This window comes from Boeremia exigua, assembly GCF_020726555.1.
Source record: "Boeremia exigua strain MPI-SDFR-AT-0100 chromosome Unknown C7974scaffold_11, whole genome shotgun sequence".
Lineage (NCBI taxonomy): Eukaryota > Fungi > Ascomycota > Dothideomycetes > Pleosporales > Didymellaceae > Boeremia > Boeremia exigua.
Genome location: NW_025763528.1, coordinates 576,532 through 603,229, shown reverse-complemented (window position 1 = coordinate 603,229; position 26,698 = coordinate 576,532). Strand labels below are relative to the sequence as shown.

The 26,698-nt window shown below is 51.7% G+C and overlaps 14 protein-coding genes across 14 annotated transcripts; 5 read left to right on the top strand and 9 right to left on the bottom strand.

Annotated features, from left to right (window-relative positions):
* The first annotated feature begins 151 nt into the window (after nt 1-151).
* Nucleotides 152-2,459, top strand: C7974DRAFT_401852 (glycoside hydrolase superfamily). Its single transcript, XM_046142634.1, has one exon. The coding sequence runs from the start codon at nt 642-644 to the stop codon at nt 2,406-2,408; it is 1,767 nt and encodes a 588-aa protein (XP_045993284.1). The 5' UTR covers nt 152-641; the 3' UTR covers nt 2,409-2,459.
* A 662-nt stretch (nt 2,460-3,121) lies between these two features.
* On the bottom strand, nt 3,122-4,082 carry C7974DRAFT_319148 (uncharacterized protein; the record flags this gene model as incomplete). The annotated part of the gene is made up of 2 exons (XM_046138697.1): nt 3,122-3,849; nt 3,902-4,082. The coding sequence occupies 2 exons, from the start codon at nt 4,080-4,082 to the stop codon at nt 3,122-3,124; spliced, it is 909 nt and encodes a 302-aa protein (XP_045993283.1).
* A 670-nt stretch (nt 4,083-4,752) lies between these two features.
* C7974DRAFT_318475 (uncharacterized protein) lies at nt 4,753-5,765 on the bottom strand (the record flags this gene model as incomplete). The annotated part of the gene is made up of 2 exons (XM_046138655.1): nt 4,753-5,486; nt 5,540-5,765. 2 exons carry the CDS (start codon nt 5,763-5,765, stop codon nt 4,753-4,755), a joined length of 960 nt encoding a protein of 319 aa, XP_045993282.1.
* Nucleotides 5,766-5,975: 210 nt separating this feature from the next.
* On the top strand, nt 5,976-6,551 carry C7974DRAFT_379382 (uncharacterized protein; the record flags this gene model as incomplete). The annotated part of the gene is made up of 1 exon (XM_046140460.1): nt 5,976-6,551. One exon carries the CDS (start codon nt 5,976-5,978, stop codon nt 6,549-6,551), a length of 576 nt encoding a protein of 191 aa, XP_045993281.1.
* A 612-nt stretch (nt 6,552-7,163) lies between these two features.
* Nucleotides 7,164-8,181, bottom strand: C7974DRAFT_416606 (uncharacterized protein; the record flags this gene model as incomplete). The annotated part of the gene is made up of 2 exons (XM_046144000.1): nt 7,164-8,036; nt 8,086-8,181. The coding sequence occupies 2 exons, from the start codon at nt 8,179-8,181 to the stop codon at nt 7,164-7,166; spliced, it is 969 nt and encodes a 322-aa protein (XP_045993280.1).
* A 3,657-nt stretch (nt 8,182-11,838) lies between these two features.
* Nucleotides 11,839-12,273, top strand: C7974DRAFT_401844 (uncharacterized protein). Its single transcript, XM_046142633.1, has one exon. It carries the CDS (start codon nt 11,877-11,879, stop codon nt 12,171-12,173), a length of 297 nt encoding a protein of 98 aa, XP_045993279.1. The 5' UTR covers nt 11,839-11,876; the 3' UTR covers nt 12,174-12,273.
* Nucleotides 12,274-12,664: 391 nt separating this feature from the next.
* C7974DRAFT_45456 (NADP-dependent oxidoreductase domain-containing protein) lies at nt 12,665-14,071 on the bottom strand. Its single transcript, XM_046145919.1, has 4 exons — nt 13,538-14,071; nt 13,367-13,491; nt 13,022-13,311; nt 12,665-12,973 (listed from the first exon to the last, which is right to left on the bottom strand). The coding sequence occupies exons 1-4, from the start codon at nt 13,984-13,986 to the stop codon at nt 12,686-12,688; spliced, it is 1,152 nt and encodes a 383-aa protein (XP_045993278.1). The 5' UTR covers nt 13,987-14,071; the 3' UTR covers nt 12,665-12,685.
* An 86-nt stretch (nt 14,072-14,157) lies between these two features.
* On the bottom strand, nt 14,158-15,190 carry C7974DRAFT_436485 (uncharacterized protein; the record flags this gene model as incomplete). Its single annotated transcript, XM_046145137.1, has 2 exons — nt 14,158-14,963; nt 15,019-15,190. The coding sequence occupies 2 exons, from the start codon at nt 15,188-15,190 to the stop codon at nt 14,158-14,160; spliced, it is 978 nt and encodes a 325-aa protein (XP_045993277.1).
* Nucleotides 15,191-16,604: 1,414 nt separating this feature from the next.
* Nucleotides 16,605-18,284, top strand: C7974DRAFT_45446 (kinesin family member 2/24). The gene is made up of 2 exons (XM_046145910.1): nt 16,605-16,656; nt 16,709-18,284. Exon 2 carries the CDS (start codon nt 16,855-16,857, stop codon nt 18,229-18,231), a length of 1,377 nt encoding a protein of 458 aa, XP_045993276.1. The 5' UTR covers nt 16,605-16,656; nt 16,709-16,854; the 3' UTR covers nt 18,232-18,284.
* On the bottom strand, nt 18,253-19,681 carry C7974DRAFT_45439 (L-lactate dehydrogenase). The gene has a single exon (XM_046145907.1). It carries the CDS (start codon nt 19,537-19,539, stop codon nt 18,337-18,339), a length of 1,203 nt encoding a protein of 400 aa, XP_045993275.1. The 5' UTR covers nt 19,540-19,681; the 3' UTR covers nt 18,253-18,336.
* A 1,095-nt stretch (nt 19,682-20,776) lies between these two features.
* On the top strand, nt 20,777-22,347 carry C7974DRAFT_45399 (uncharacterized protein). Its single transcript, XM_046145894.1, has 3 exons — nt 20,777-21,018; nt 21,072-21,774; nt 21,823-22,347. The coding sequence occupies exons 1-3, from the start codon at nt 20,913-20,915 to the stop codon at nt 22,265-22,267; spliced, it is 1,254 nt and encodes a 417-aa protein (XP_045993274.1). The 5' UTR covers nt 20,777-20,912; the 3' UTR covers nt 22,268-22,347.
* Nucleotides 22,103-24,339, bottom strand: C7974DRAFT_45351 (uncharacterized protein). The gene is made up of 2 exons (XM_046145873.1): nt 23,485-24,339; nt 22,103-23,438 (listed from the first exon to the last, which is right to left on the bottom strand). Exons 1-2 carry the CDS (start codon nt 24,144-24,146, stop codon nt 22,427-22,429), a joined length of 1,674 nt encoding a protein of 557 aa, XP_045993273.1. The 5' UTR covers nt 24,147-24,339; the 3' UTR covers nt 22,103-22,426.
* Nucleotides 24,340-24,532: 193 nt separating this feature from the next.
* Nucleotides 24,533-25,547, bottom strand: C7974DRAFT_416599 (hemolysin-III related-domain-containing protein; the record flags this gene model as incomplete). Its single annotated transcript, XM_046143999.1, has 2 exons — nt 24,533-24,949; nt 25,011-25,547. 2 exons carry the CDS (start codon nt 25,545-25,547, stop codon nt 24,533-24,535), a joined length of 954 nt encoding a protein of 317 aa, XP_045993272.1.
* A 584-nt stretch (nt 25,548-26,131) lies between these two features.
* C7974DRAFT_416598 (uncharacterized protein) lies at nt 26,132-26,654 on the bottom strand (the record flags this gene model as incomplete). The annotated part of the gene is made up of 3 exons (XM_046143998.1): nt 26,132-26,266; nt 26,335-26,487; nt 26,538-26,654. 3 exons carry the CDS (start codon nt 26,652-26,654, stop codon nt 26,132-26,134), a joined length of 405 nt encoding a protein of 134 aa, XP_045993271.1.
* Between the last annotated feature and the right edge of the window lie 44 nt (nt 26,655-26,698).

Genomic DNA, 26,698 nt, shown 5'->3' with positions numbered 1-26,698 from the left:
ACCAATTATGGCTGTTGATGCATCGTCAAGGCATCGTGTGATATTTATGCCGACCATGCGGGCAGGGATGATCGTTACCGAACTTGGTCCATCTTCTGGACGGCAAACCTGGGGTCAAGCAATAACTCCACAATTTCCTTCTGCAGTACCCCATGATTCACATTTTAGCATCGAAATACCTCAGGCTATGCTCAAAGCATCGCAAGGACTTGATTTGACGAACTCTGACAGGGACTAGCTGCACGAATGTGCCTGTAGAGTGGGACCAGATCTCTCAACGTGATCGGAGTTTGACTCGGAGCATCTCGGAGCCAAGTCGGCCTTGCGGGGCCAAGTCGGAGGCATCGTCCTGCGGGGCTCCACACGAATCGCTTGAATCACAACGAACCAACGCGCAGCCTCAACCTGTCCACACAATCTGAAGTTTATTACCGGGAATAGCTAGTGGTTATGATGTCCCTATCTACGGAGCTCGGCACAACACACATGCACGCTTCCTGCTTCTTTCATTACTTTCCTCCCAAACACCTCTCACCTTGTCCAAGCCTTCATCGCCACTCGATCTTTGTGTACACCTTTGATGCAAGAAATATCTTCATGATAGAGCCTAGAGCGAGCATTTGAAAGACGAATTGAGCAATATGTCCCCTCATGCTGATCCCCTCTACCACAAGCGCGTCTGGTGGAAGGAAGCAACATTCTACCAGATCTATCCAGCAAGTTTCAAAGACAGCAACGGTGATGGTTGGGGTGATATCCCCGGCGTGCTGCAGAAGATCGAGTACATTGCGTCGCTGGGCGTGGATGTCGTATGGCTCTCGCCAATGTTCGACTCGCCTCAGGTAGACATGGGTTACGATGTCTCAAACTACGAGGATGTATATGCGCCATATGGCACAGTCAAAGATGTTGAGGACCTGATCGAAGCTTGCCACAAGTATGATATGAAGCTCATCTTGGATTTGGTTGTCAACCACACAAGTGACCAGCATAACTGGTTCAAGGAGAGCAGGAGCTCGAAGAACAACCCGAAAAGAGATTGGTACTTCTGGGAACCTGCGCGATACGACGATCAAGGAAACCGGATACCACCAACCAACTATCGCTCATACTTTGCAGGCGGAACCTGGACATGGGACGAGCCCACTCAGGAGTACTATCTACATCTATACGACAAAACCCAGCCGGATCTGAACTGGGAGAATGAGGAATGCCGCAAAGCCATATACGACTCAGCAATGCGATTTTGGCTAGAGAAAGGTATTGACGGCTTTCGGATAGACACTGTCAACAAATACTCCAAAGTGCTGCCCTTCACCGACGCGCCCATCACAGACCCCACATCGTTCACCCAGTCGGCCCCTGAGAAGTGGTGCAACGGGCCGCGAATCCACGAGTTCATCCAAGAAATGAACACCCAAGTCCTCAGCCATTACCGCACATACGATAATCTCCCTCTTGTCACCGTTGGTGAACTCTCGCTCTGCCCGGGCCCGTCGGACGTCATTCCATATGTCTCAGCGCGCTCAAAGGAGCTAGACATGGTATTTCAGTTCGATATCACCCACCTCGGCCAAGGCCCCCCGGGCGGGACATCCAAGTACGACTTCGCGCCCTGGACCTTAGCCAAGATGAAGCGCATCGTGACGAAATGGCAGACCATGATCGACGGTACTGACGCCTGGACTACCGTCTTCAACGAGAACCATGACAACGGCCGTTCCGTTTCGCGCTTCGCCCACGACTCACCTGAGTGGCGGGCCCTCAGCGCCAAAATGCTTGCGCTATGGCTTGCCGCACAGAGCGGCACGCTGTTCCTGTATCAGGGCCAGGAGATTGGCATGGTCAACGCACCGTCGCACTGGGATCTTGAAGCCGAGTACAAGGATGTCGAGAGCCAGAATTACTGGGCCGAGGCCGTGCGACTGGACGACAGCGGCGTAGATGTCGGGCGCAAGGAGCGTATTGCGAAGGGCTTGCAGCTCATGGCGCGCGATCATGCAAGGCTGCCATTCCAGTGGGATGGCAGTGCAAACGCAGGGTTTTCGACAGGCAAGCCGTGGATGCGGGTGCACGATGAGTATCCCAAACTCAACGCTGCGCTACAAGAGGGTGACTCCCAGAGCGTGCTGGGGTTCTACAAAACGATGCTTGCGCTGCGGAGGGAGCATAAAGATGTGTTTGTGTATGGAAAATTCGAGTTGCTGGATCCCGACAGTGAGGAGACATTTGTGTACCGTAAGCGTTACGAGGACAAGACAGCGGTTGTGGTGCTTAATTTCACAACGGAGAGACATGATCTGCCTGAGCGCGATGTAAGGGGCATGAGGGTGCTTGTCAGTTCTTATGGTAAGGTCACGAGCGAGACGTTACAGCCACTGGAGGGACGGGTGTATGTTGACTACTAGCCTGTGTCCTCTCAGGTATCTCGAAATAATGACATCAAACACACAATCCAGTCACAATCCTCCCCAACCCTCACACATCGCCGCGTAACATACAAAATAACCTCACTCATCCAAAACACAGGCCCCCACCTCACCGATATACCGCTCGGCACTTGTACCCAGCTATCAACATCAATTTCTCCAGCCCCACTCCCCACCCACCCACCTCAATCTTCGTCAGCAACAACAATATCACGCTATTCTTCCACTATGTCTGAACTGACTCCAATCGCATACATTGGATGACGCGGCGCAGGATCAAAAGGTAATCCTCCATGTACTGAGGATCAACCCCTCGGCATACCTCCGCGCAGCCTGTGCGACACTCACAGTGTTTCGCTCTCTGGCTCGCCGCGATTTATGCTCATAGTACATGTTCATTCTATTGTCGCGAAGGGAATCGTTTGCTGGATGCTTTTGTGAGTCCCTATTGCTCGGGGGTGAGGGGAGGCTCTCAAGATGATTTTGCGCGGTTGAGACTGACGAAATAGGGGTCGAAGAGCAAGAAGTGTAGATGTGTGTATGTGTGGATTCGAGTGTATATTACAGTCTACGCTTTCAATGGGTATCTAAGTAGCACCAGACAGAAAAAAATTCGTGTCTTCGGTGTGTGCAATGCGTCTCGCCGTCTCCCTGCCTTCTTTCCTATATCGTCGCAAATCTCTCACCCCTTATCACGCATCCCCTGCCTTCTCAGGATCGGGAAGCTCAACCGACTCCACCTTCTCGTAGCTCCCAGGCCCACTCGCACCATCTGGGATCCAGAACCGCAAATCCACACGCGCAACTGCGTATAGTGCCACAGTCAGAAGCTCGACGCCGAAATTGATCATGTAGAACGCCGCTTTGTGGTAGTACTCCGGCATTGGCTGGCTGCGCGGCACGGGCGTGCGCCACATAGTGCCGGCGCGGTAGCTCGCACCAAGGCACACGAGGGAGGCACCCGTGACGAGGACGGCGGCCTTGGTTCTCAAGCGGCCGGTGCCAAAGGTGTCGGGGCGCTCTGTGCGCGGGATCGCGAAGCAGAGGGCAAGGATGGGGAGGGGCAGGAAAGACACGATGGCGAGGAAGGTGGTGCCGTAGAGTTGTAGCGAGCGGTCGATAGTAAGGGTGCGCGGGCGCAGGGTGTATAGAGACTGGACGACGGAGACGATGACGATGACGAGGGTGAGACCGATGAGAGGCCAGAGCAGTTTGAAGATCGTCGAGGGGACGCGGTGCCAGCCGAAATGGGGGTGGAGGGAGCGCACGATGCGTTGGGTCCAGAAGAGGTTGATAACGTAGACTAAGAGGACGCCAGCAGCAGTGAAGATCTGTGCGGCGATGGCGAGGCGGATGTTGAGCGGGTGTGTTATTGAGGCGAGACGCAGGATGCAGGTTACGATGCGCGACATGCAGAAACCTGATTGCGTGTTAGTGTGTGTGGAGGTGAAGGAAGTCAACGAGGGACACACCGAATAGAACAGCATTAAACAGAAACTTGTAGCCTCGCCGTCTATTCAATTGGAAAATTGTCATGTGAGTCGCTGCGCCGCATACATAGAGTGCAAGACAGACAGCCGTGACGGGGATGTCAACGGTCTTGTTGGGTGTGCCGCCCAATGCCCACACTCTGGGTGGGTATGGTCCTGGCATCTGCTCAAAGTCAGTACATATTGGAATATGATGAATGAAAGGATACTGACCTTGATTGTCGGTTATTGTATTAGGAGTTTGTGGATCACTTTGGGATATGTAGTCGTGATTGGATGAGCGAGGTGGAACGTGAATGTCTTGGAACTTCAATCAGGGCTGGGGGATCAACATATAAGTTTTTGCCAGATCTCGGGGACTCGCAATCAATTTACCCACCCGAGCTTCATTACGCATTCAGCCAAGTCAGGCTCTGAGAGTCGGAGGCTTGCCAGGCTCCGTGGTAGAGAGCCTGAAGCGTTCGAGGCTGCGCCGTCGGCGAGTCGGCGATTCGGTCATTCGTCTAAACACCGAAGAGCGAGGTACGCGAGGCACGCGAGGCTAGGTCAGCGCCACGCCATGTTTTTGTCTTGAGCCTGTGACCTTGTTGTTTCCGCCGTATTTGCATCATACCTGAGTTGCTCCTTGTTGCCGTTGGGCCGATCCAGCTGCCGGACGAGAACGGTTGAGCGTGCAGACTAAGTCTATCGTGACATTCGTGGGGTATACTACCAAACAACCAGCAAGCAATGCCGCTCGCCTGTTTATGCAACCAATCATCCAATCATACACGCGTGCTCCACTCTCCGCGATCCTCATCTTGCTCAATCTCTTCCCCTTAGAACCATAGTCCTCACGCGCTGTGCATGAACGGAATATACCTGTACAGATCATCAAACTCTTTACCAATCCACCCCGCCGTCTTGCCACCCCTGCCAACCACACCCAGCCCGCCCGCAAGCCACAGCCCCGCAACCACTGCCGCAACTCCATTGATCCCATACCACCTCCTCTTCTTCTCCAGCTGCCTATTCTCCGAGTACGGGCTGACCTGACTCGGCTTCAAGCCCATCCACTGCGCAGCACCCCACGCGAAATGCCACACGCCAGCCCCAACGAGCGCTGAGAACCCTGCGAACGAGATCAAGGGGTGTGTTGCGAAACCGTGGCTGATATAAGATAGCGAAATCAGGCTGTTGTCGCCGTGCATGTACATTGGCAGCACGCGCGTAGTCCACACATGAAACCCGGCGAGGGGGAGCAGCACGTAGCCCAGCAACGAGGTGCCGCTGAGCGCGGGCCACGGGATCGAGCGCTTGTCTGTTCGTGTCTCGGCACCGTAGCGCTGCAGCGCCTGGCGGCGGCGGTAGAGGCGCAGCGCGACGCCGGAGGTGATGTGCGCGAGAAGGGGCAGTGCGACGACGAGTGGCTCGGCGAGCGTCGATTGGTAGTATGGCCGTGTGAGGAGGAGGTAGCGATTTGCCTCGGGGACGGAGCGCGTGATGAGAGGAATGAGAGCGGTGTTGGCGATGTGGAAAGTGGTGAAGATGCCAAAGGCGTACGAGGAGTACTTTTGGATGCGTGTCACTGTCGCGTGTCAGTTCTCGAGGTCTCAGAGACTTCTCTGTTGGTAGACATACACCACCATACCGGGCCATGACTGCCTCCTAGCCCTAGTGTCGTTGTTGTTCTCCGTGGCAGTCCGAAGTCTTGTTCGTCTTTCTCATTGCTGGCGGATGGAAAGTAGCCGTCCTTCAACTCAGCAGGTGTTTCGTCGACAGGGCTAGGCTCGACTTCAGTCAGGCCCATTACGCCCGCCTCCTCGTCGTCGAGTGTCGGCAGTGCCGGCGGAGGTTGTGACGCCATTGTCGTGTTGGAGACGAGGTTGCTGATTAGAGCGATGTTGATAGGCCACTGGCGGTGAATGCGGTGTGGGTCCGGTGGTTCCAACCGAGGTGCCAATCGTCATGCAGGGCCATTGAGCCTCACGTCAGATACCAATGCGACTGCACGCAACACCACATCACACACTCCCACTCCAACAATCACACCACAAAACAACTCAAAACCATCACCATGCCGCCCCGTAACAATCCCGTCCCCAACGCCATGCGCCTCTTCAACTGCACCATCTGCGACAAAGGCTACCCGCGCCAACTCGACTACGAAAACCACCTGCGGTCGTACGACCACAACCACCGCCAGCGCCTGGCCGACATGAAGAAGCTGACCGCAAGTAACGACGCCGAAGGCCAGAAGCCGAAGCAGGGCGTCGAGCTGCGCGCGCTGGAGGGTAAGGGCGCGTTGGCCGGCAAGGGATTTACGAAGATCGGTGCTGCGGGCGGGCTGGGCAAGGGGTTCACGAAGATTGGCGGCGGATTTAAGAAGGTTGGAAACGTAGTGGGGAAAGAAGGGGAGAAGAAGGAGGTCATGGTAGAAAAGGCCGTTGTGCCTGAGGCAGTGGTTGAGGTGGCTGCGGTGAAGCAGGATACGGATAAGATGGATGAGGATGTGGTTATGGGTGAGGATGACGAAGAGGAGGTAATTACATGGGAGGAGTACGACTTTACCAAGCCCACTGGGTGCGACCATGCGACTTGCGAGGGTTGCAAGACTGAGGGAATCTGGAGCGGGAGCTGGGTCGCTGTTTGAGACATTCTGTCTGCGGAGTGCACGCATCTCGTGCCTTCTCTTGAGAGACAGGTATCCGTGTTGGCTTGCTCCAACGAACAGCAGCTTCTCCAACTCCTACTAGATCACGAGGGGATATGATTCCAGGATGCCCACGCCACGACCAACGACGAGCTCGCCTACTACTTCAAGCACCTTCTGGACTCATGAAACTTCCTATGACAGGCCGAGGAGCCTCTGTCTCTGAGCACTGTACATCTTCTGATGTTCAGTATATTTCATCTGGGGACTGCTTGCGACCACAGCTCCATGGTTTAAGACTAGGAGTTAGAACGTCGGCTTGAGAGCTGGCATCCATGGAGAACCGTGATTAGGGAGACTAACCGGCGGTTCGTGAAGACCCAGACGAGGTGAATGAGCTAGCGAAATTGCCTAAACGATGAAGGCCAGATATTAGTCCTTGATGAGTCTTGTCACGGCGAATCTTTGTTCCTATCGTCATGTCTAGTAGTTCATAGTTCATGCCCGGAGTGTATGTATCCGGATTTTTTTTGTCTCGTTCACACCTACCTCATTTGCGCCACTCGCGAAACGCGTGAAAAACGCATCAATCCATCACAAACACTAATCACCTCACACCCAAGCATTGGCCAGTCTACCCTGCTCCTCCGCAATCATCTCGTCAACTTGGCCAAGGACTGACGTAGCACGTAGGAAGGCTGGAGGCGAGTATGCACCCTCCTCGTCCTCGGTAGGCTGACTTTCACGCCTGTTGTTACCAAGCGTATCGCCGTAGACGCCATTCCACGCCGTTGCATATTGATGATTATTGAGAATCATCCCCAGGTCTTGCGTGACCGCATCGTCGGCTGCGCTAACCGCAGTGACTGCCTCAAGGGCGCCATCCTGATTTATCGGCGGCAGTCCGACTTTCGTCCTCATCTGGTTGACCCTTTGCACACTCTCTTTTGACGCAGGACGGCCTATGAACGCGCCTTCTCGCACCAGCGTTCGTGCGTGGTCCAGCTTGGATTCCTGGAGCAAGGCCAGAAGATGCACGACCTGCTCATCTCGGCGACGCAGCATACCCTCGTAATCTTCGCGCAGGGGACGTTGTTGTAGTGCGGTAGTCATCAGGCGCGTTCGCTCCCTCAGTGTCCAGGCTGCTAGGTCACGGATTGATTTGTTGGCTGCTTGCAGGCTATTCTCCTTCTGCAGGAGTGCCTGCGCCAGCTCGACGATCTCGGCTTCCAGACGCTCGTAAGTGCCATCTGAGTGCTTCGCAGTGCTTTCGGGAGGTTGTTGAATGAAGTTGTCGAGCGACCCGCGCTTCGGGCTGGGTCGTTGGGTGTGTGCTGGCTGCTCGATGACATTTGCTGGCTGATCAGTGGCTGGGTGCGTCATGGACGACGATGATTCCAGCGAGGGTGAAGGAACGGACGTTGGAGAGTGCACGCCGGTGCCGGGATTTCTGAAACCGGGCAGACTCCAAAGTGGGGGGCGATTCTGGCCAATGTTGAGGCACAGGTCTATCAAACCGAGTAGCCTTACTTACATATCTGGGAGTGTAGTGTGCTGTAACGTCCATACGATCGCCTTGGCTTTGCGCAGATCCCTCGCAAAGTTGATCGTTCTGGTCGAACGCGTGCATCTCGATGTTGTTCTGAATTGCCAAATCGTGTTGAGGAAAGCCGTCGATATAGGGAGATCAGAAGCTTGGCAGGTTCACCATATTCAGGCACCCTTCACTTCACTTCATCCCAAAAGCATCGCCCTTAGCGTTGAAATTACGCAGTGGTAAAGTTCCGTCTTGTGTGACTACTGAGTTCAAAATGCCTACCTATCTTGTGACATCTCTCACCTTGCACTAATGAGTAATCTCGACATCGTTCAACGTAAAATTTCAAAGACTTCATCGTACCTTTACGTTAGTATCTCACTTTACCGCCTAATCTAACCCGGATCATCGACCTTTTTAAATCACCATCACGTCTGTTGTCACTGCAATTCGTTTGAACCTGCACATTCATGGACTTCAGTATCAAAATTGCTGACACTGAACATCTCAATCCTGCCCTAACCTAAGCGACACCCCGTGATGAACGAAGGAGGCTGAGAGCATAGGCCCCGATCGCTAGTTAGATTGAAGTCGTTGGTTGAAAGACATTTGCCTTCGTTGGGTGACAGGAATTTTCCTCACCTGATTTTGAGTGGTGGAACTTTTCCTACATGAACAAGTTGAAGTCTAAACAAGATTCACGAACAAATGTTGACACTGTTTGGAGAGTGTGACGGAATTTTGGCCCATCATAGGGTCAGGTAGAAGGTCCAGCTAGCGCCGGGAGTAAGTCCCGCTAGCCCCCCCCCCCCCCCCCCCCCCCCATTACCAAAGTTGACACGGAACTTTCTCGTCCACGTGTCAGGCGACGCAAAGAAAGATAGACATGATAAATCGTCAGCGCAACCTTCAGTGGGGACAGCACGCATAGAACAACCATGCCGTGATCGTTTTCGTTTTCGTTTACAAAATCCGAGCAAGAGAAATTCCTCTCACCAGAACGCGATTCTTCCGGGGAGCAACGGTTTGGATGCGCACATTGCTCAAACAAGGCACCCATCAACGACCGAACGCAGCGGACTTTTCGGCGAGCATTGACCTCATGGCGTGTACGATGGTTGGAATCGTTCTATCATTTCCCGAGCCTAGGCCGCATGGGGTGCAGGGTCGCTGAACCCCGAAGTCGACGTCACGTCTCCTCCCATCATTCCACGAACATGCCCTACGACACAGCGACGCCCATCCTCAAAGATCGGTTTCATCGCGTATAAGTTTGCTCAGGCCGTCGCTAATTTTGACTGTTGACGTGCTTTGTCCCGTCGATGCATGTCTATTCCGATGTAAGCAGACGGCACGCAGCCTGGCGCACAACAGCAAGCGCCAAACACGAATGTGCACAACCGACATGCAGTGTCCGTGTCGAGTGCTCCTAAAGCGACCGATATAGTGTCAAGATAGGTACTTGCATGTGTGGAGCATGGGTTCCTTCCAGTCCTGTTGTTCGGAGCGTCTCCTGGTAGGTAGTACTCGGAAACGATAAGCACAGCCCTGTTAGGGAAGTCCGACGGTTCACACCTGGTTCCAGCCGAACAGCCATCCCCACACTTACACGTAGTCCGAACTATTGTTACTGGTAAGCTGTGTATGCTGAGACACTACATCCGCCTGGGGTCTGTCAAGCGGCGCCCGTTGGCTGCTCGGTTGCAGGCACACCTCGGGCACCGATTCGCACTGTGTAGGAGCAAAATAGTATATGATGCATTGCATACTCTCAGTACTTTCAACCCCCAAGCAAGACTTCATTAACCATCCTCAGAGCCGGAACTCTACAGGACAGTCACTCCTTTACAATAATCTTCTTGTTTGACAACAGTCTCTACCTTCATCTCAAACAAACCAACACACCTCACCCTAGTCTACACCACCTATACACTCAACATGTCTACATTCGACAACTTCGACCGCCTCGCCATGAGCGAAGCCATGTTTCTTCGCATGGCCGAAGCCGACGCACAAAAAGCCCAACGTCCCCAGCTTCGCCGCGGCCCATCTTTTGCCGAGAAGCTATTCTTTAAGTCGCCTTCCCTGGGCACCTCATCTCTTCGTCGAAGTGGTGCATCTCCAGCTGCCTCTCCTGCTCTGTCAACTACATCCTCCTTCGGTTCGCCGAAGATGTCTGGCCCCAACGAGACCTACTTTGGCGCCTCGTCTATCACTAGCCCCAGCATGGGCAGCGGCTGGGGTCTCGGACTCGTGTTCCGGAAGCGCAGCAACACCAATGCGAGTGCAGCTAGCAGCCCGAGTATTGGTGGCAGGACACCGACGTTGGGCGCTGAGAGTCCGAGGATCGGGAGCAGCAACGTTGATAAGCATAAGAGGAGCGGAAGCGGGGAGAGTGAAATAGATGAGTTTGGGCTGGTCAAGGAAAGGCATATCTCTCAGCTCTTCTGATCGTGGTGCCGGGTAGGACGGTCTAGTATGGGAGGCTGGGGGCTCGGTGCGGTGTTTGGTTGTGGTATTGGTTCTGGTTTGCTTCGATTCGATATACCTCTTGCGCTAGGCGTCCTTTCCTTTGACAATGTCACCCTTTTTGTTATCTTCGGTTCCAGTTCTCTTCGAAGTGGGTTGCATGATTTGTTGCTGATATGTCGGTCCAACCGCCTTCGGACGGCTGTCACTGGTGCCTTCACTTCAAGTCACCGGCCCTTCAAATGCCGACGTTTCCAGGCAACAAACCTGCTCCCGAACATTTTAACCCATCAGTACAACTGTCGCAAGTCACGATTCAGCAGAGATTTGCTTGGTGACAGCCACCAGGACTTTTGCCAGATCAAGACAGACAAAACCTATTCAAGACCCGTCAGCATGTCTTTCTGTGAGCTTTCTCAATATCACTGCTTTGTCGCAGCCTATACTGACACTTCTATTCAGTACCGAGCTCTGGTCATAATCATGCGGTAGTTTCATCTCCTTTTGAGGTATCTGATAAAGACGAGATCTACGGGGACGAGGATTTGCTCAACTCGCTGGCCGTCGAGTCCGACTCACTACCACCGCACCTATCATCTGATTCGCCTTGCGCGATGTTGCCTAGCACCTCTTATGTCGATTGCAGTGCTCTTCACATCTTTGCTTCGGCTGCGCAGCAACTCCCTCGCTTGACTAACATCAACCATGCCACGGTCAACAACAATGACTGCTACCACTCCGTAGCGTCGGATGGAGTCACAGCCTTCGATACCGCTCGTAGTCATGACAGCCCAATACCTTACGCAGCTCCAGTTGCCTCACAATTCACTGGAGGCGTCAATCCACATAATTCCAAAAGGCGCAAGGTTGAGGATGTCGACGGCGAATGGAGCTCCGTTGAAGGCGCAGACCAAGCTCGACTAATGAGGGTAGTTGATTCGAACAAGGCCAGGATCAATCAAATGGCCGAGAGTATTCAGGCATTGGGAGCAATGCGCAATAACTGCATCGACACGCACGAGACCGAGATACTGCACCTCCATGAAGTCATCACCCAGTGCAACGCGAGCATTTCCGCCAAGGTCCGGGCCCACCTATTCACTGAGAAGGACAACAGCGATCTACAAAAGGCGCTTATCGAAGCTCAGAAGGAAAACAACGGCTTAACGAAGAACCTGCTTCGAATTGAGAGGGCCAACAACGAGTTGTATGGAAAAATCGCGGTCCTCGAAGCCAGGCTTGCCAACTTTTCCCCGGTCCCACCACAGTACACCACTTCAGTCGCGCGAGAACAGGAGCGTCAGCGCCTGGCAGTGGCGATGACTCGCCGCCCTGTCGATGCCCCACGGTCTCTTCTGTACCACGGCTATAGCTCCCAGCAGATCCACAAGAACGGCAGCGGTAAGGTCGGCCCAGAAATGTACGGCGGTGGACTATCCTGGGATCTTGGGCTTTGCTTCGCACACTTCCTTACGTACGAGAGGTGCGAGCATGGTCAAGCCTGTGAGTGGCGCCACAGGGAACTGACTGCCGAGGAGCGCGACTACATCTTCAAGCAGGGTCATGTTCAGTTCCTTCTCAAGGCCGATATGTTCGTGGATGATAAGACCTCTTAGTGCCAGCACGACGGTGGGGACCATGAATCCGTTATCTTATGTCGTCGCCTCATATTTCGGTTCTAAACACTTGAAGTCACACGGATAATGCAGTCGTGGCATACTGTTTGGAGACCTCAAGATGCGCGGATTGGTAGCGATTGATAACATTACTCCTTAAATTCAATACATTCCAACAGAGCAATTCTCTATCTATCGTATATTGTTCACTATCCTAAATACTTAGAGATCATATAATGCAGTATGCTTTGCTTTTCGTGACCGGAAATTTGCATGAATATTGTACTGAGAGGCGTAGTTATGCGATTCTTCATTCCTCCGTCTGCGCACGTCGATTTATATTCGAACGGCACCCACAGAGACCCCATAAAAAGCTTCTTCCAGTATAGTCAGCGCCTTTGCCAAAATAGTCTCGCGATCAATAGCAATAAAACTAATATATTTTTCTTGCGTCTCATAAGTGATAGCTAAACTGCAAAGTCGACAGTCTTGTCAACGTCTGGCAGCTTGAGCTACGATCTCGGCGCATATGGCTGCTGCTTCGGCGGCGCATTGATCCACGTCGTCATTTGGTAGTTCGTCTGATCCGCCGCAGTCAACCTCGTGTTGTACCCCTTGTTGGCAAAGAGGAATGTGTTCGGGAAAAGAGGATCAAAGGGTGCGGCGTTGTGGATCCTATCAATCTCTTCGTTCGAGAGCTGGATATTCAATGCATTTGGAATCGCCTTGACATGCTCGACGGTTTGGACGCCAACGATAGGGAAGACGTAGGTTGATTGGTGGAAGAGGTATGCCAGAGCCTGGAGAGTCAGACTCACGTTTGGGCGCCAATGGAAAGGATGACTTACGATGTCTTGCAATGTGGCATTCTTTCGATTTGCCAGATCCTCCAACACTTCACACACTTTGATGTCGTTTTCTGTTGCTTCGTAAAACCCACGGCCGGCGTTGGGATCAGTCTTCAACTTTTCTCTTTGCTCCTTCGTCGTCAACTGACCTCCACCTAGCGAGGCCCAGGAGGCAATGGCCATGCCCTGATCCTCGCACATGGGAACGATTTCTGATTCCATATCGCGGTATGCCGCATTCCAGCGTCCTTGATAGATCGAGAAGGGAGTCAAACCGTTATGGCGAGCGTCTGCAGCGATTAGTCCGTTGCACTACAATGTAGAGATATGAAGCGACAAACTTACAAGCGTTTGCCTTAACGACGACCCATGCAGGGATGTCAGATGCTCCCAGATACAATACTTGCTTCGCCATGACCAAAGCATGAAGACCGCGCATCACCTCTTCGACGCTACAGTTGACGTCCCACCTTATGTTGTCAGCCTGAGTCGTCAAAAATGAGTGTGTGAACGGACCAATGCACATAAAGAATATCGATGTAGTCTGTTTTAAGTTTCTTCAGGCTTTCTCTTACAGAGATGTGCATACTCTTAGCAGATGGTCCGGAATAGTTACTTTGCAGCAGTGCGCCTTCGCGATCGTGAGACTTGAGGCCGCCACCAAACTTGGTAGCAACGACCATCTGGTCTCTTACCCCACGCAGCTCCATCCATTCACCGATAAGCTTTTCCGACTCTTCAGCATTGTAATGATTCGCAGTGTCGATGAAGTTTCCTCCCGCCTCATAGAACGTGTCGAGGAGCTTGAACGCATCTTCGCTCTTACCAAACAACTCGCTCCAGCCATTACCAAAGCTTATACCCCCGATTGCGATTGGCGATACTTTGACATTCGCAGTTGGTGAGAGAATGCGATGCCAGCCCAGCTGCGTCTTGGGCTTTGGTGGAGGTGCAAAGATCGACATGGTGTTATGATTGTAGTTGGGCTGACTGTAACGTGTATCTTGAACCGTATGAAGCGGTGTCAAAGACTTGATGTTGTGCAGACATCGATCCTTTTGAGCATCCTGAAGAAGATTGCGTCAATGTACGGGAAGTTGCATTGGCGCATGCATGCTGCTGACGCTGCATGTGTATTACCTTGCCACGGAGTTTAGCCGATCGAGGTAGCTCAGCCTTACCAACTTAGCGAACTCCTGTGGCGTTATCAAGGCTTCTCCTCTCTGTGCTCGCCAGTAATTAGTTGACATGAGCACCTGTCCACAGCCATTGAAGAGCCATGCCCACTTGCGGAGAAAGCGATCGCTGGCTTCCCAGCAACGTGGATCCGCTGGTGAGCCCCAAATGAGTAACATCGGTTCTTTGTTATCGACGAGATCGCATATATCGTGGCAGAGCTCGTCTTCATCACACAAATCGGGACGCTCAAATGCTTGGAGTAGGTTGTCGCGTAGTTGCGGCCATGGGAAGCAATCGACCCAAGGATGGTGCGCCTTACTCAGCTGAAGTTGAGTAGGCTGCAGCGTGGCTGGCCAGTCTGCAAAGTTCTCGTGAAAGGTTGAGCCTAGTTGTGGGCCATGTTTATTCATAGGAGATATGCCGTCCCATTCGTAGAACTCCTTGACAACTCCAAGAATCATTGCATTTGCCGCTAAAGAAGTAGCCAAATTGTACCTGACAAGAAGCGACAGGTGGGATATAGCAGGTTCTCCCTGCAGGTAACTGGCGTATGCGTGGCCTGCAAATCGATCCATCAAGGCTCGTACCTCGGGCAATGCTACCATACATCCTTGTGGCGGTGGCTTTTTGGGAGTGATCACTGCTGGGATTTCTGTCGCTTGTGGAGACTTGGATGTGCTATCAACGCGAGTGATCCGATTGGGTCGTACACCATGTTCCGTTTCCGATGTCTCGCGTGAGGTACGCTTTCGTGCTCTGTCTCCTATGAAGAGTCAGGTCAACTAAATAGCTCCACATGGTATCATTCGGATACTTACTGCGTGCTCTTTGATTCAACCGGTTCTGCAATTTCCTCCTCTCAGTGGGATTGGTTATGCCTGTCCAATCTTCTCTACTGTCTCGTAATACAAGCCGCTCTGAAGACCAGCCAAGCTCGATGGGTTGTGCGGGACTCTCTTCCGGGACATTTAACGTGTGGTTAGCCGTCATTGTCGCTCTTCCAGGGCTGATGGAACCATGTAGCATCAGCCTGGGTGCGGACTTTGCAGGTATATGCAAATAGATGACACGCCATGAATCGGCAGGCTAGACTTTCCCTAGCGACGCAATGAGGCTGAGTTTCCCCGCAGCGAGCAGATATCGAGTAACTCTGGTTGCTATCGCCGAAGATCTTAAGGAGTTTGGTGACGCTTGACCGTTTTCGTCGAATCGGGTAATGTCTTGGCTGTCAGCAACCTGCATTAAATCCTTGATGCTAACGGGCGCTATACCATAGAGGGTATTAGACTTTCCCGCCGATCATCATCGGAGCAATCAGAGCTCGAGAAATCCCGAGAACGAGAGCGAAGCCGGTTTCGGGGTATTCGTCCAGAACTGGTGTGAAGGATTCTACAAAGCATTGCTTCTACATTTCGGAGGTACTGAGAACGTTGCGTACGCAGATTGAGGCTCATTAAGCATGGCGCACGTCACTATGGACAGATCGTAAGAGGGGGTAATTGTAAAGTTGAGAACATACGACTAATGCTCGGGTACTGGCTGTTTGGCGACCCCGTACGTTGTCGATGCTTTGTCACCAACCACTTCGTTTCCTTCGCCATCAACGTGCCTCAGCCTGGAATTGTGCATCCAAGCCAACGCTCCCCGTGCCCTGTTCCGAATAAACAGTCGCCGGAATCGGGCTTGTAACTATGTAACAACATCTCCCGGTGCAGTGTCCTTCCGCTGGACGACGAGAGCGCCCCAGCAGTCCTCAAGTTGCATCGGCTCATGATAAGGACTAAAAACGCTGTACGCTTCGTGCCATTCAGCTTCGTACACGGTAGTCGTCTAACGTATAGACACAGAAGATGATCCTCCTTAATCCGTGAATATCTTGGTCACATAGTGCGACGCAAGATCTTGTTTGTCGGCGAAGGGTGTTACGCCTGAAACCCTACCAGGACACCACCGGCTTCGGTTTCACCGAGACCCCTTCGCATCCAAGGACAACTCAACCGACACCTTTCATCATGATGGAGGTTCCAACAAAGCTGCCTTGAACGCGTCCGTTGGCTGGTCCTTGACTCTGCAGGCGTTGTAGCCATGCAGGCTGTAGAGGTGTGGGCTCAAGATGATATGGAGGTATATCGAGGAGTCAAATGGCCGCGCGCTCCGAGCCTTTTTCGCTGCGCGCCACTGTCCAGGAAACTATTCCATTCCGTGGCTGCAACCTCGAGGTTTCGTGCTGTAGAACCACAGGTAGGCCGAGAGACGTAGATAGTGTAATCGCTGCTCTCAGATGTAGCAGTGTTTATTGAGGAGAGTGGACCCTGCTCACGCTAGTTGCGTTTCGACCAATTCGGTCGAACACTACGAAGAGTCTGTGCATAGGCAGCAGTTCAGATAAATCACAACAAACTGATGCTCGACTTTGAAAAGTCCTACAAGAGCTTTACGACAAGCTGTGCCTGGTGGTATGATAGGACCGACCCCGTACTGAAGAATTACCTGCTAACAGTGTATGAGAACAGCAGCTACAACATACCCAGTTCATTACCATCTACACTGCTTCATTTTGCAAGGTGGAAAGCGATTACCAGACTAGCTCCAGCACTTCAATCCACAGCGTTGGTACTCTGTTATTGAGAGAGCTCTTCGAGATTGCCTAAATTATGATTAATTCGCGAATCAAATCGCAATCCCCGTTCGAGATCTATGTGAGATCGAGACCTCTAAGCTCCGATGAGCAGTCTAAATTGGAGCCCGAGCTTAGTATCATCCACGACAAAAATAGTCGTGTTATCACACTCTCATCACAATGCGACCCTGAGCGGTCCCGAAAGTGGTCGAGCGGAGTGTCGTTTGCGCAGCTCTTTACAGGCAGCGTCACAAATGAACATGTGTATGAAAGCACTGTTAAACCCGCACTGGATCAAGTCATGCTAGGTGCCACCTGCAACTTCTTTGCGTACGGACATTCTGGAAGCGGGAAGACCCATACGGTGATCGGCTACGAATACGATGATAGCCGTCATCTTGGTTTGTGCCTCTCTGCAGCACGCGATTTATTTCAAGCGATTCAGAAAGAGAAGGAGAACCCATCTATAGAGGATGCGGTTGCAGGCAGTAAAGGAGGAAAGCTGGGCGTAGCAGTGCGCCTCTACGAGGTCCGAGGAAAGAGCGCTTTCGACCTGCTCAATAATGGATCTGAGTGCCACGTTCGCCAAGGGCCCGATGGCCATACGCATGTTCGTGGTAAGACTGAGATCCTGGAGGGCGGCAAAGTCAGAGTGCGCCCAATCGTGGCGAAGCCGGTGTGGTCATACGACGAGCTCCAGCAAACTGTACTAGCTGGGCTTAAGATGAGGGAGATTGGCTCATCGTCGATACACAACGAGAGCTCCCGCACTCATGCCTTTATCGAGCTTGAGGTGATCGACAACACGCTATTAAAGGCTAGAGAAGTGGTCATTGAGCGAGAATCCGAGCTGGTTCCAGTTGGCAAACTGGCTACAGACATTTACATCGAGGAGCAGATGAAGTCGTTGATACGTACTGAAGATGGTCGATACATCCCTAATCCTGACAGCCCACTAGATCAGGATAGGGTCGATGCGGCAGAAGCTAAAAAGAGGGAATTCGAAGAACGACTCGAGCAGGCAGTAGAAGCGGTCAAAGAGTGCTTCACAAGCAGTAAACATCGCTGTCTGGGGGGGAAATTTGTCTTCGTCGACCTGGCAGGATCAGAGTACTTCGAGCAAGCGGCCGGAAAGAGTGCAGAGCTAGTCAAGCAAACGCCTCAAGAGAGACAGCAAGGACGGCAGATCAATACTGATCTCTTCGCACTGAAGGAGGTCATACGTGCTAGGGCCTCTGGTCAAACGCGTATACCTTTCCGGTCATCTCCACTTACTATGGTCTTGCGTAGTCATTTCGAAGGGTCCAGCAACGGACGTTCCTCAATCATACTTACTGTGTCGCCTCTAGAGACACAATACGTGGCGACAAAGAACACGCTAAGTTACGGGAGCCTGATCAGTGGCAGGTAAAAGCCGATACTGCCGCAAGCATAACTGGAGGTTGCTGCGCAAGCCAACGCGATTAGAAAAAATCATGCTAATGATATGAAAATACAAAAATATAGAACAACACAACTACAAGCGGCTGGTGAAACCGCTCTTGTCAATCTTCACGAGATACTCAGGCCCGATGTCCTTGACACTTGTAACGCCAGCGAGACCCATACACAGCTTGAATTCATCGCGAATCAGCTGTAGCGCAAGTTCGACGCCCTCCTGCCCCTTGTATGCCAAACCCCATAGGATCGGCCTGCCGATCCACACAAAGTCCGCGCCGAGCGCTAGCGCTTTGAATACATCTGTTCCATGTCGAATTCCGCCATCGACGTGGACTGGAATTTTCTTCTCCTGACTTCGTACAGCACGCACAACCTCAGGTAGCGCATCGACAGTCGCTAACGCACCATTGAGTTGGCGACCACCGTGATTTGAGACCACAATGCCATCAACACCGTGTTGGCATGCCAGCAGGGCATCCTCTCCGGTCGCGACGCCTTTTACCCAGACCTCCATCTCAGGATGGCATTGCTCCTTCAACCACTCGATGTCCTTCTCCCACGTTAGCGTCGGATTCGCCGCGTGCGTGTGGAACCTGATTGGCCCTGTCGGCAGAACCCTCTTCTTGCCGTCGTGATACCCAGATGTACTGTAGGCCTGCTCGGTATTACTCTCCCCCGAGCTCTCATCGTCGCGATTCGCGAAGTTCGCTATCCGCAGGTGCTTAGGCAGTGTGAACTGGTTCCGGATCTCCAGATTTCGGCGTCCAAGGACGGGGGTGTCGACAGTCAAAAGAACAGCTTTGTAGCCCTTTGCTTTTGCGCGCTTAATAAGCTTCACGCTGTGATCGCGCTCTTCAAAGAGGTAGAGCTGCAGCGCCATTGGTGTCGCGCCAATTGCGTCTTTCACGTCCTCGAGAGTCTGTGTTGCGAAACTGCTCAAGCCCATGACGACATCCTGGCTCTTGCATGCGCGCGCTGTTGCGATCTCGCCGTCGGGATGCGCCAGGCAATGCATTGCAGTGCTTGCGGCGCCGATGGGCATGCTGGATTTCTGGCCGAAGACATCGACTGTGGTGTCGATAACAGATATGTCACGCAGGACGCGCGGGCGGATGCGGTATTTCTGGTACGCGGTGATGTTCTCGGCGAGTGTGCTGCCAGAGTCTGAGCCTTCGTTGTAGTAGTCGCGGGTCTGCTTGTCCATGCGCTGCGCTGCTAAAACGCGCAGCTCCTCAATATTCAAACAGTGCAAGTCGGTGATATCCTTGTTGTACGCCATAGTGACGGCGAGGGAGAGCTGTTATCGAAACGCGTGATCAGGGTCAAATTACAAGCGTTAATGGCTTGAGGCGGCGCCATGGTCACTTTATCTCTCAATCGTCGAGGTGATGTCGATGACGCCGACTCCGTGGTCGGCGGATTAGCTCCCGCTTGTGCGGATGCCGAAGTGGAGTAGCCGGGATTGTGCGATCTGATAACATGGACGCTGCTGCATTCGAAGCGCATGAACTTTGACTGCAGTAGTTCAGTTGCTTACTTCGACAATGAAGTCTGGAATTCGATATGCACAGATTTGCTACAATTTTTATGTCCAAAACATGGACGTTCGTCAAGTCAGTTGAGACGGACTTCTCACCGACGTCGCAATTCGGAAAGTTCAGGATACTCACGCTTGGATCATTCGGTCGAGGCTGCCCCGAACTTGATTGCTTATCAGATCTTGCCAGAGTCTAGATCAACAAAACTCTTTTTTCTTCATCGAGAGTTATGGGATGTTCTCTCCCGAAGTATTATACTCGGAACAAGACATTGCGACGGCTCGTCTGAGCATAATTCGGAGCCCTCCACGCGCTTGGACTATGACCAACGGGCTTACTCATTGCTGCGCCGACGCATCAGCCTTGTCATGGAGGATGCTACCTAATATTCATGCCACAGGCTGGTGGCAGCTTCTTCAGTGTTTACTATTTTGTGAATCGCCCGATGTTCCAGATCATTAAACGGAATCAGATTGGCTTTTTTTCGGCAGAACGCAAAGCAGAACGACCCACAGGACCAAGAAACTCAACGTTGTAGCTACACTAATGCATCAAAGGCCACCACAGCTTTGATATCTCATCTGCTACAGATCACAGCTACCAATATAGGTGCGGCGACCAAGTATCTCCTCTGCACAGTCATTTCACTACCTAGGTATTTACGAGAAGTCTGCACCATTGGTTAGGTGCCCAGCTGGTGGTGACGATATACAGCAGGCCTGAAGTCGGACTCGGCCTGGAGGATTGAAAGATATTCCTTAGGTACTGGAGTGCTGTTATATATTGCCGAAGGCCTCAGAACTGTGGGTTGGTGGGCTTTATAATGATTCGAGGACTGCATGCCCAATGTGCATGGGATTTGAGATGCACCGGTATGATGGTCCGGTGACGAGGCTGAAACGTCTATGCGACTTGCAGTTCGATATCGTCGATATCGTTATTGTTTGTGGTCGGTTGGTCACAGTTGAGCGCTTAGCTTGCAGCTGCGCCTCCAGCCTTGCCTCTGATCACCAAGACGCTCACCGGACAAAACTTAGGCATCATCGAAATCAGAGTCGGGATTCGAAACTTTTCAGCTTTAATCCAAATATTGCTACGAAGAAGATTTTCCAACATGAGTTCCCATGGCCAAATCTCACAGCCTGCCACCATCCCGCTGATCAGTACCGCTACCGAGCCCAATACACGCAGACAGCGAGTAAGCCGGATCGATGCCATAGGTCAGTATTCACTTACTACGATCGAGGCTCTGTACTGATTGCTTCTGACATAGCTGAACATCTGATGCCGGGGTCATGCTCGGAGTCAGCTTACTTGCAAGAAATCGTCTGCTACTGCATGTGGCTGAATCTCATTGCGTGTCACGTCGCCAACATCACGCCAAAGTATTTCGAGAATAGCACACGATACCCATATTTCGCGCAACGGATCAACCCTCTTCTTTCTGAAATAGAGGCAAGGCTTTCTAAGGAGCTCAGCGACGAGATCTATCAAACCCATGCAAAGGCCCACATCATGGAGGTCACAAAGCTTATGGATAAGCGACAATTGTACAAATTCTTGGAAGATAATCGTACTGTTCGATTCTTCAAGACTCTGATTCATGTCCAAACAGCTTTTGTGGAGGATCTGCGGAATCTATCTGATCTTTTCTGGTCGCCCATGATATCAAGCTTGAGAGGTACGTGTCGAATATCGAGACACAACGACCAGAGAGGTTACAGTGAGATCTATTCTGAGATTGCAACACTGAACGAGGAAAGGCTGATTGTTTTACTCAACCTCCTCCGCGCATTACGAAATGCCATCGGCGTTGCAGGTGAATCCAAAAAAATCAATCCGGCTCTGCTTCAAACCCTGAAAAGACAGCTGCAAATGTTTGACAGCGACTCACTATACGCGCAAGCATGCTTTTTGGTTAATTGGGAATCACCTCAAGAGCCATGTCTTGTTCAAGATACATCGGGAAAATGGTGGTAGGTTCCAATTTCTAAGCACCTCTCATTCTTGTCTAATTCAGGCAGGACGGTACCTCTGACAGCTGAAAATGATGCGTCAGCTCCCCAAAATGCATTCTCTGCGTATCCGCATGGACAAAATATGCGCTCAACATTAACAGTTATAGTCCCAATCATGTCGCTACTCTCCATCTTTCCCGCCGTGGTCGCCTGGATGCATGGAGAGACAGCTCTGGGCAACACTCACGACTCAAATTTCTGGCAAGCAATCTCTAACAGTATCATGCATCTTCTAGGCCTTTTGACTTTCGTATGGCCCACATGGAAGCATACTCGCCTGTCACAATTGACATGGTCCTGGATTTGGATCCTTGCTGGCTTTAGTGCTATCTGCTCAGTTGGAAGTATTCCGCTATACTTGAAGGTCTCGCCAACATGGAGCTTTTCTGTCTCATTTGCGGCAGTACTTGCGCAAGCTGTTGTGCAGCTGCGGGTGATCAACGTCATATGAATGTGCGGACATAGTCCCGAGATCTGTAGCTTGTTCCTCTTGTTACAAAAAACGACATTTCCTTTTGTCATAGATACATCCTTCGTGGCTCCTCTGGACGAAGTTCAATAAACTGCTCGAATCGTCTCAGGATTTACATGCCAAATAAAAGTATGGTATTCACATATCCCGGTTCTCTGCGTCCGTGTTAGGCATCACCCACCAATCAGGAATACCCTCCCAGTTCTCAAGTCCTTGACCCAGCGCCTCGTCCAGCCTATCAAGCTTATCGTGATGTTTCAAGAGCGACTTGAAGAACTGCTGCCCCATCTCGTAATTGGCCATGTGCAATGAATGTCCATTTATAGTGATGTCCGTAGCGTTCAGCCTGATGACGTGTCGACCGACTCGCTCTTCTCTCTGTTGAGATGAAGACGTATCCTCGCCTTTCACTTTCGGAGGGCTTAAGATATTACCGTTGGGGTCATTGATGTACTCTCTGGGTCGCATGCCGTAGCGCTCGGGTATCTGGCCTGTGATAGGCATCGGTCTGAAACTATCTGTCCCACTTGTTCGAGGCTCAGAGACAGGTCCAGGTGTAACGAAATTGTGTGTAGCTGAACTGGGTGCAGCGACGGGGTTTCGGCTCGGAGCCGTGCCAGCTAAGGGGCTTGCTTCCATGCTTTCGGTTGGGCTGCTGACGCGTTCCTTGGGGTTCGCAGTCCTGGGAATATTCAGTGGCACTATGTTGTCGGGAGTACCGTAGTAGGCCAGAGGCACGCTTGAAGATAGTCTGTATCTAGGAGTGGGAGGCTGGACAGCGCGACTGGAAATTGAACCAGGTGTTGGACGAGAGACTTTGAAACCCAAGACTGCACCGTTGTTTGGGTGGGTTTTACCCGAATCTGAACTTCTGAAAGAAAGAGGCTGCGACACCTGAGAAGGAATACTGTGTGTAGATTCAGTTATAGATGCTGATGAGCCAGATGAAGAGACATGTGAACGATGTTTTCGTTGTCTCGATGGGAGAAGACTTCTTGCATGATGGTTCAGAATCTCAGTGAACTTTGCTAGCTCCTGCGGTGCGGGGACTTCGTCACTGGTCTGACTTTTCTCTCGATATTTGGTCACTTTTTGCTCCGCTTGGTCTCGCATTTTCATACTCTCGTGGTGGACTACTTCTGAGTCTACTCTATTCACTCTTAGCAAAAGACACCCCAGGTCATAATTGTACTTACATATCTTGATCGAGCTCAAGAATCCGAGCCTCCACTGAAATGCCTAGATCTCGTTCCAGAGCACTTCGTTTGTGTGGGTCGAGTAAGGCTTTTCTCAGTGTCTTCAACTGGTCTTTGAGCTTCTCCAGACACATGAGATTGCTAAATCCATTGATGCTTTCCCGGGCCACACTCAGAGACGCTCGAAGAGCTTTGACGGTGCTTGTACTGCGGTACCACACGAGATGAGCAACAGCCCTGTCCTCGAAATCTGTGCGAGGTTTGGACTGCGGATACAGTGACTCGACTCTCTGTAAAAGTGTAGTCAGACTATCAACTGTTTTCTGAGCCCAGGATATCAAAGGCAGTATTGCTGAGACATCGGTCGTGTAGGCATCTGGGTCCTCTTCGCATGCGCGCAAGAATCTCTTATAAAGACCTGCGAATATTATGGTTTCGTTTGCGAGCCTCTCTATATCCTTCCGAGAATCCTTGACACGCTTGATCCTCTTCTGTATAGCACAACCGAGCCGAATCAGCTCGCTGCCGACACCTATACCCGCCGCGACGGCACCAAAGATCTCTGCCATACTATAAAAGTGTAATGTAGTTTGAATTGAACAGTGTCGCATCAGAAGAAGTACTCGGACACGGCAAGAAATACTAAGAATTGAAGTTCCCATCCATGCACGTGAGAACCGGTGAGCCAGTTGCTCTGGGGAGGCTGCATAACTGTAGCCAACCAGACCTTTTTGGCCCTCTCCATCAGAGCAACAGGCGCATAAACGAGCGAGGCGGGGTAAAGAATTGTCAACTTATTGCATATCCTAGAAACACGTAGAACTCTGCTCTTGGAGTCCGCCTTGCGACAGGACGCGCTGCAGCAGTCTGCTGCAGTAACAGATACGCCTGCAGGGAAGCCTAGGAGGCTATGGTCACAGATCGATCAGCTGATCCACGCAGTCGTATCGTTTCGTCGGCGGCGAAAAGAGTCTGAAGGGTTTAGCCTGTTCCAGTTCTTTTCTTTAGAAAGAAAATGAGATGTGGTTGTCGTACAATGCTCTCACAATCAGAGCTTGCCGATAATGTTCACCGCGTCGTTGATAATCGCCTTCTGGCTATGCGCATAGTCAAAAGCCTTCACCAGACCCACTAAATGACTTGCAGCAGCCATCACCACCAGTACATGAAAGATCTGATGACTGCTTCCCCAGATGTCGAAGCGTCCAGGAGCCCACTTCTCCGGGATTCGTGCTGCATACAAGCCGGCGCCCGCAATGTACAAGACGCCTTGCAGAACAACCCAATCGAGTCCAACACTCTTACGGAGGTGCTCTACTCCGTAGAGTTTGATGCCGTGCAGGACTGGAAAGACCGCTGAGAGGCCCATGAGCACAAACATCAGCGCACGAACAGGACGCAGAGCCGGAGTGCGGAACTGCGGATGCACACAAGCGACGGACGTTCCAGCTGCAAGCGTAGTGATCTGCACAACGTATCAGCACAATCCTCTCATCACTTAGACAATGAACCAGAAGTTGACGTACCATAGTCCAATACGTCTTCATCAGCCCCGGCTCCTTATCAAATGCATAATACAGCACCGGAATAAAAGAGCCCCAGATCAGAAACACAATCCCTAGATAATCCAACTTGTTCCCCCAAATTGCCACTTCGTGCGAATGATTTTGAATCGTATGATACGTGCCGCTCATCCCCAAGCACGCTACCGCGCCCGCAAAAAAGCATCCAAATACCCACAGGTCTTGTTTACTCGCTGTCTCATAGCGCGGCTGCAGCTCATTATACATGAAGTAGGATGCAATGAAGAACAATAGAGCGCCAACAAGGTGCGTGTAGATGTTGACGGTCTCGTTGTGGATGTACAGCAGCGATTTCCAGGATTTGGCGTAGGAGTTTGAGGCCGGACGGTAGCCGGAGGTTATGTAGGCGTTGTCTTGTTGCCAGGGGGCAATTTCGTGGAAGAGGTAGGTGAGTTTCTGCTCGAGCTTCTGCTCGACTTGCTTGGCTTGCTCTGCTGCGGTCGATGCAGCGTTCGATGCGGTGTCTTTTGTGGCTTCCATGGCCGCGGGGTGTGTCAGGAGGTATGTGAGAGTAGACTCGGACTACTGAGTCGGACACTTGATGTATGTATGATTTTCAATGCATTCTCAGATGCGTTGGGCTGTTGATGGTCTGACCCTAGAAATTCTCGAGAGACATGCGATGTCACTATGAAGCTAGGCTGGATCTGGCGTTTGTCGCGAGGCCGTGACTACCTAGGCACAACAATGTTAACAATCAGGTATCCGCAGCTGCTTCCGAGGCTTTGTACAAAGCATCCAAATACTTACAAAATATAGCGCTGTGCAGTAACCAGAAAAACGCGTTCTGTGTAAGCCTATGGTTTACTCAAGGATAGACGTTGTTCTGCCACTCTCTAAGCCGTGTTCTACTATCTTCACGACAGCAGCAAGCACCTAACATAGCTGAGGCGCTTGCTCCACAGTACGTCATAGTGCTGCATTAACCAACGCCAGACACGGCGCTGAGGATGCTGCAATGCCGTGTGACAACCTCGTTTGAATAGAGTTACATTTCTAGTATTTCTGGTCTGCTTCCCGCCGAGTTACTTCACTAGCCTGATCGCGTCGCAGGCAGTTCTAGATTATGCGAGCTTCTTTGGTAATAACCTTAAGATCGTCGAATACAATTCGTTTGGTAAAGGGTTGAAGCCAAACTTGGTTTTTGGCGACACCTCGACACATGCGTTTACTACGTCTTCGAACAAGGGGGTGAGTGTCTTCCAGAGTTGTCAGGGCGGTGGCTCATGGATTGGCAAGGCTCATTAGTTAATGATATTCAACATACCGGATTGCTTCTGAGGCCGAACCCTATGACGAAGAGATCGTAATGTTGGCCTTGCAGTATCTCTTTAATCTGCTGAATTGTCGCTTCTGCCTGATCCGGATTGACGTCCAGGCCAGAGCAGTCATAGCCGGCCGCTTTAGCTTTCTCGATATCCTTTGGAAATGTCAGCTTTCCTGGGAGACTCAAACTTGAGGTAATCTAACCTCGACCATCGTCTGCTTGTTGGATTTCTGCACTCCAAGTTTGCTTCCCGCCTCATACTCCGCAGCGACGAAGCGGCCAAGGCCTGCGACTAGGACACGCTTACGAATATCAGCCATTGGAAGTTACAAAAATGCGCTTGAGTTGCAGGAAGTCAAGTTTC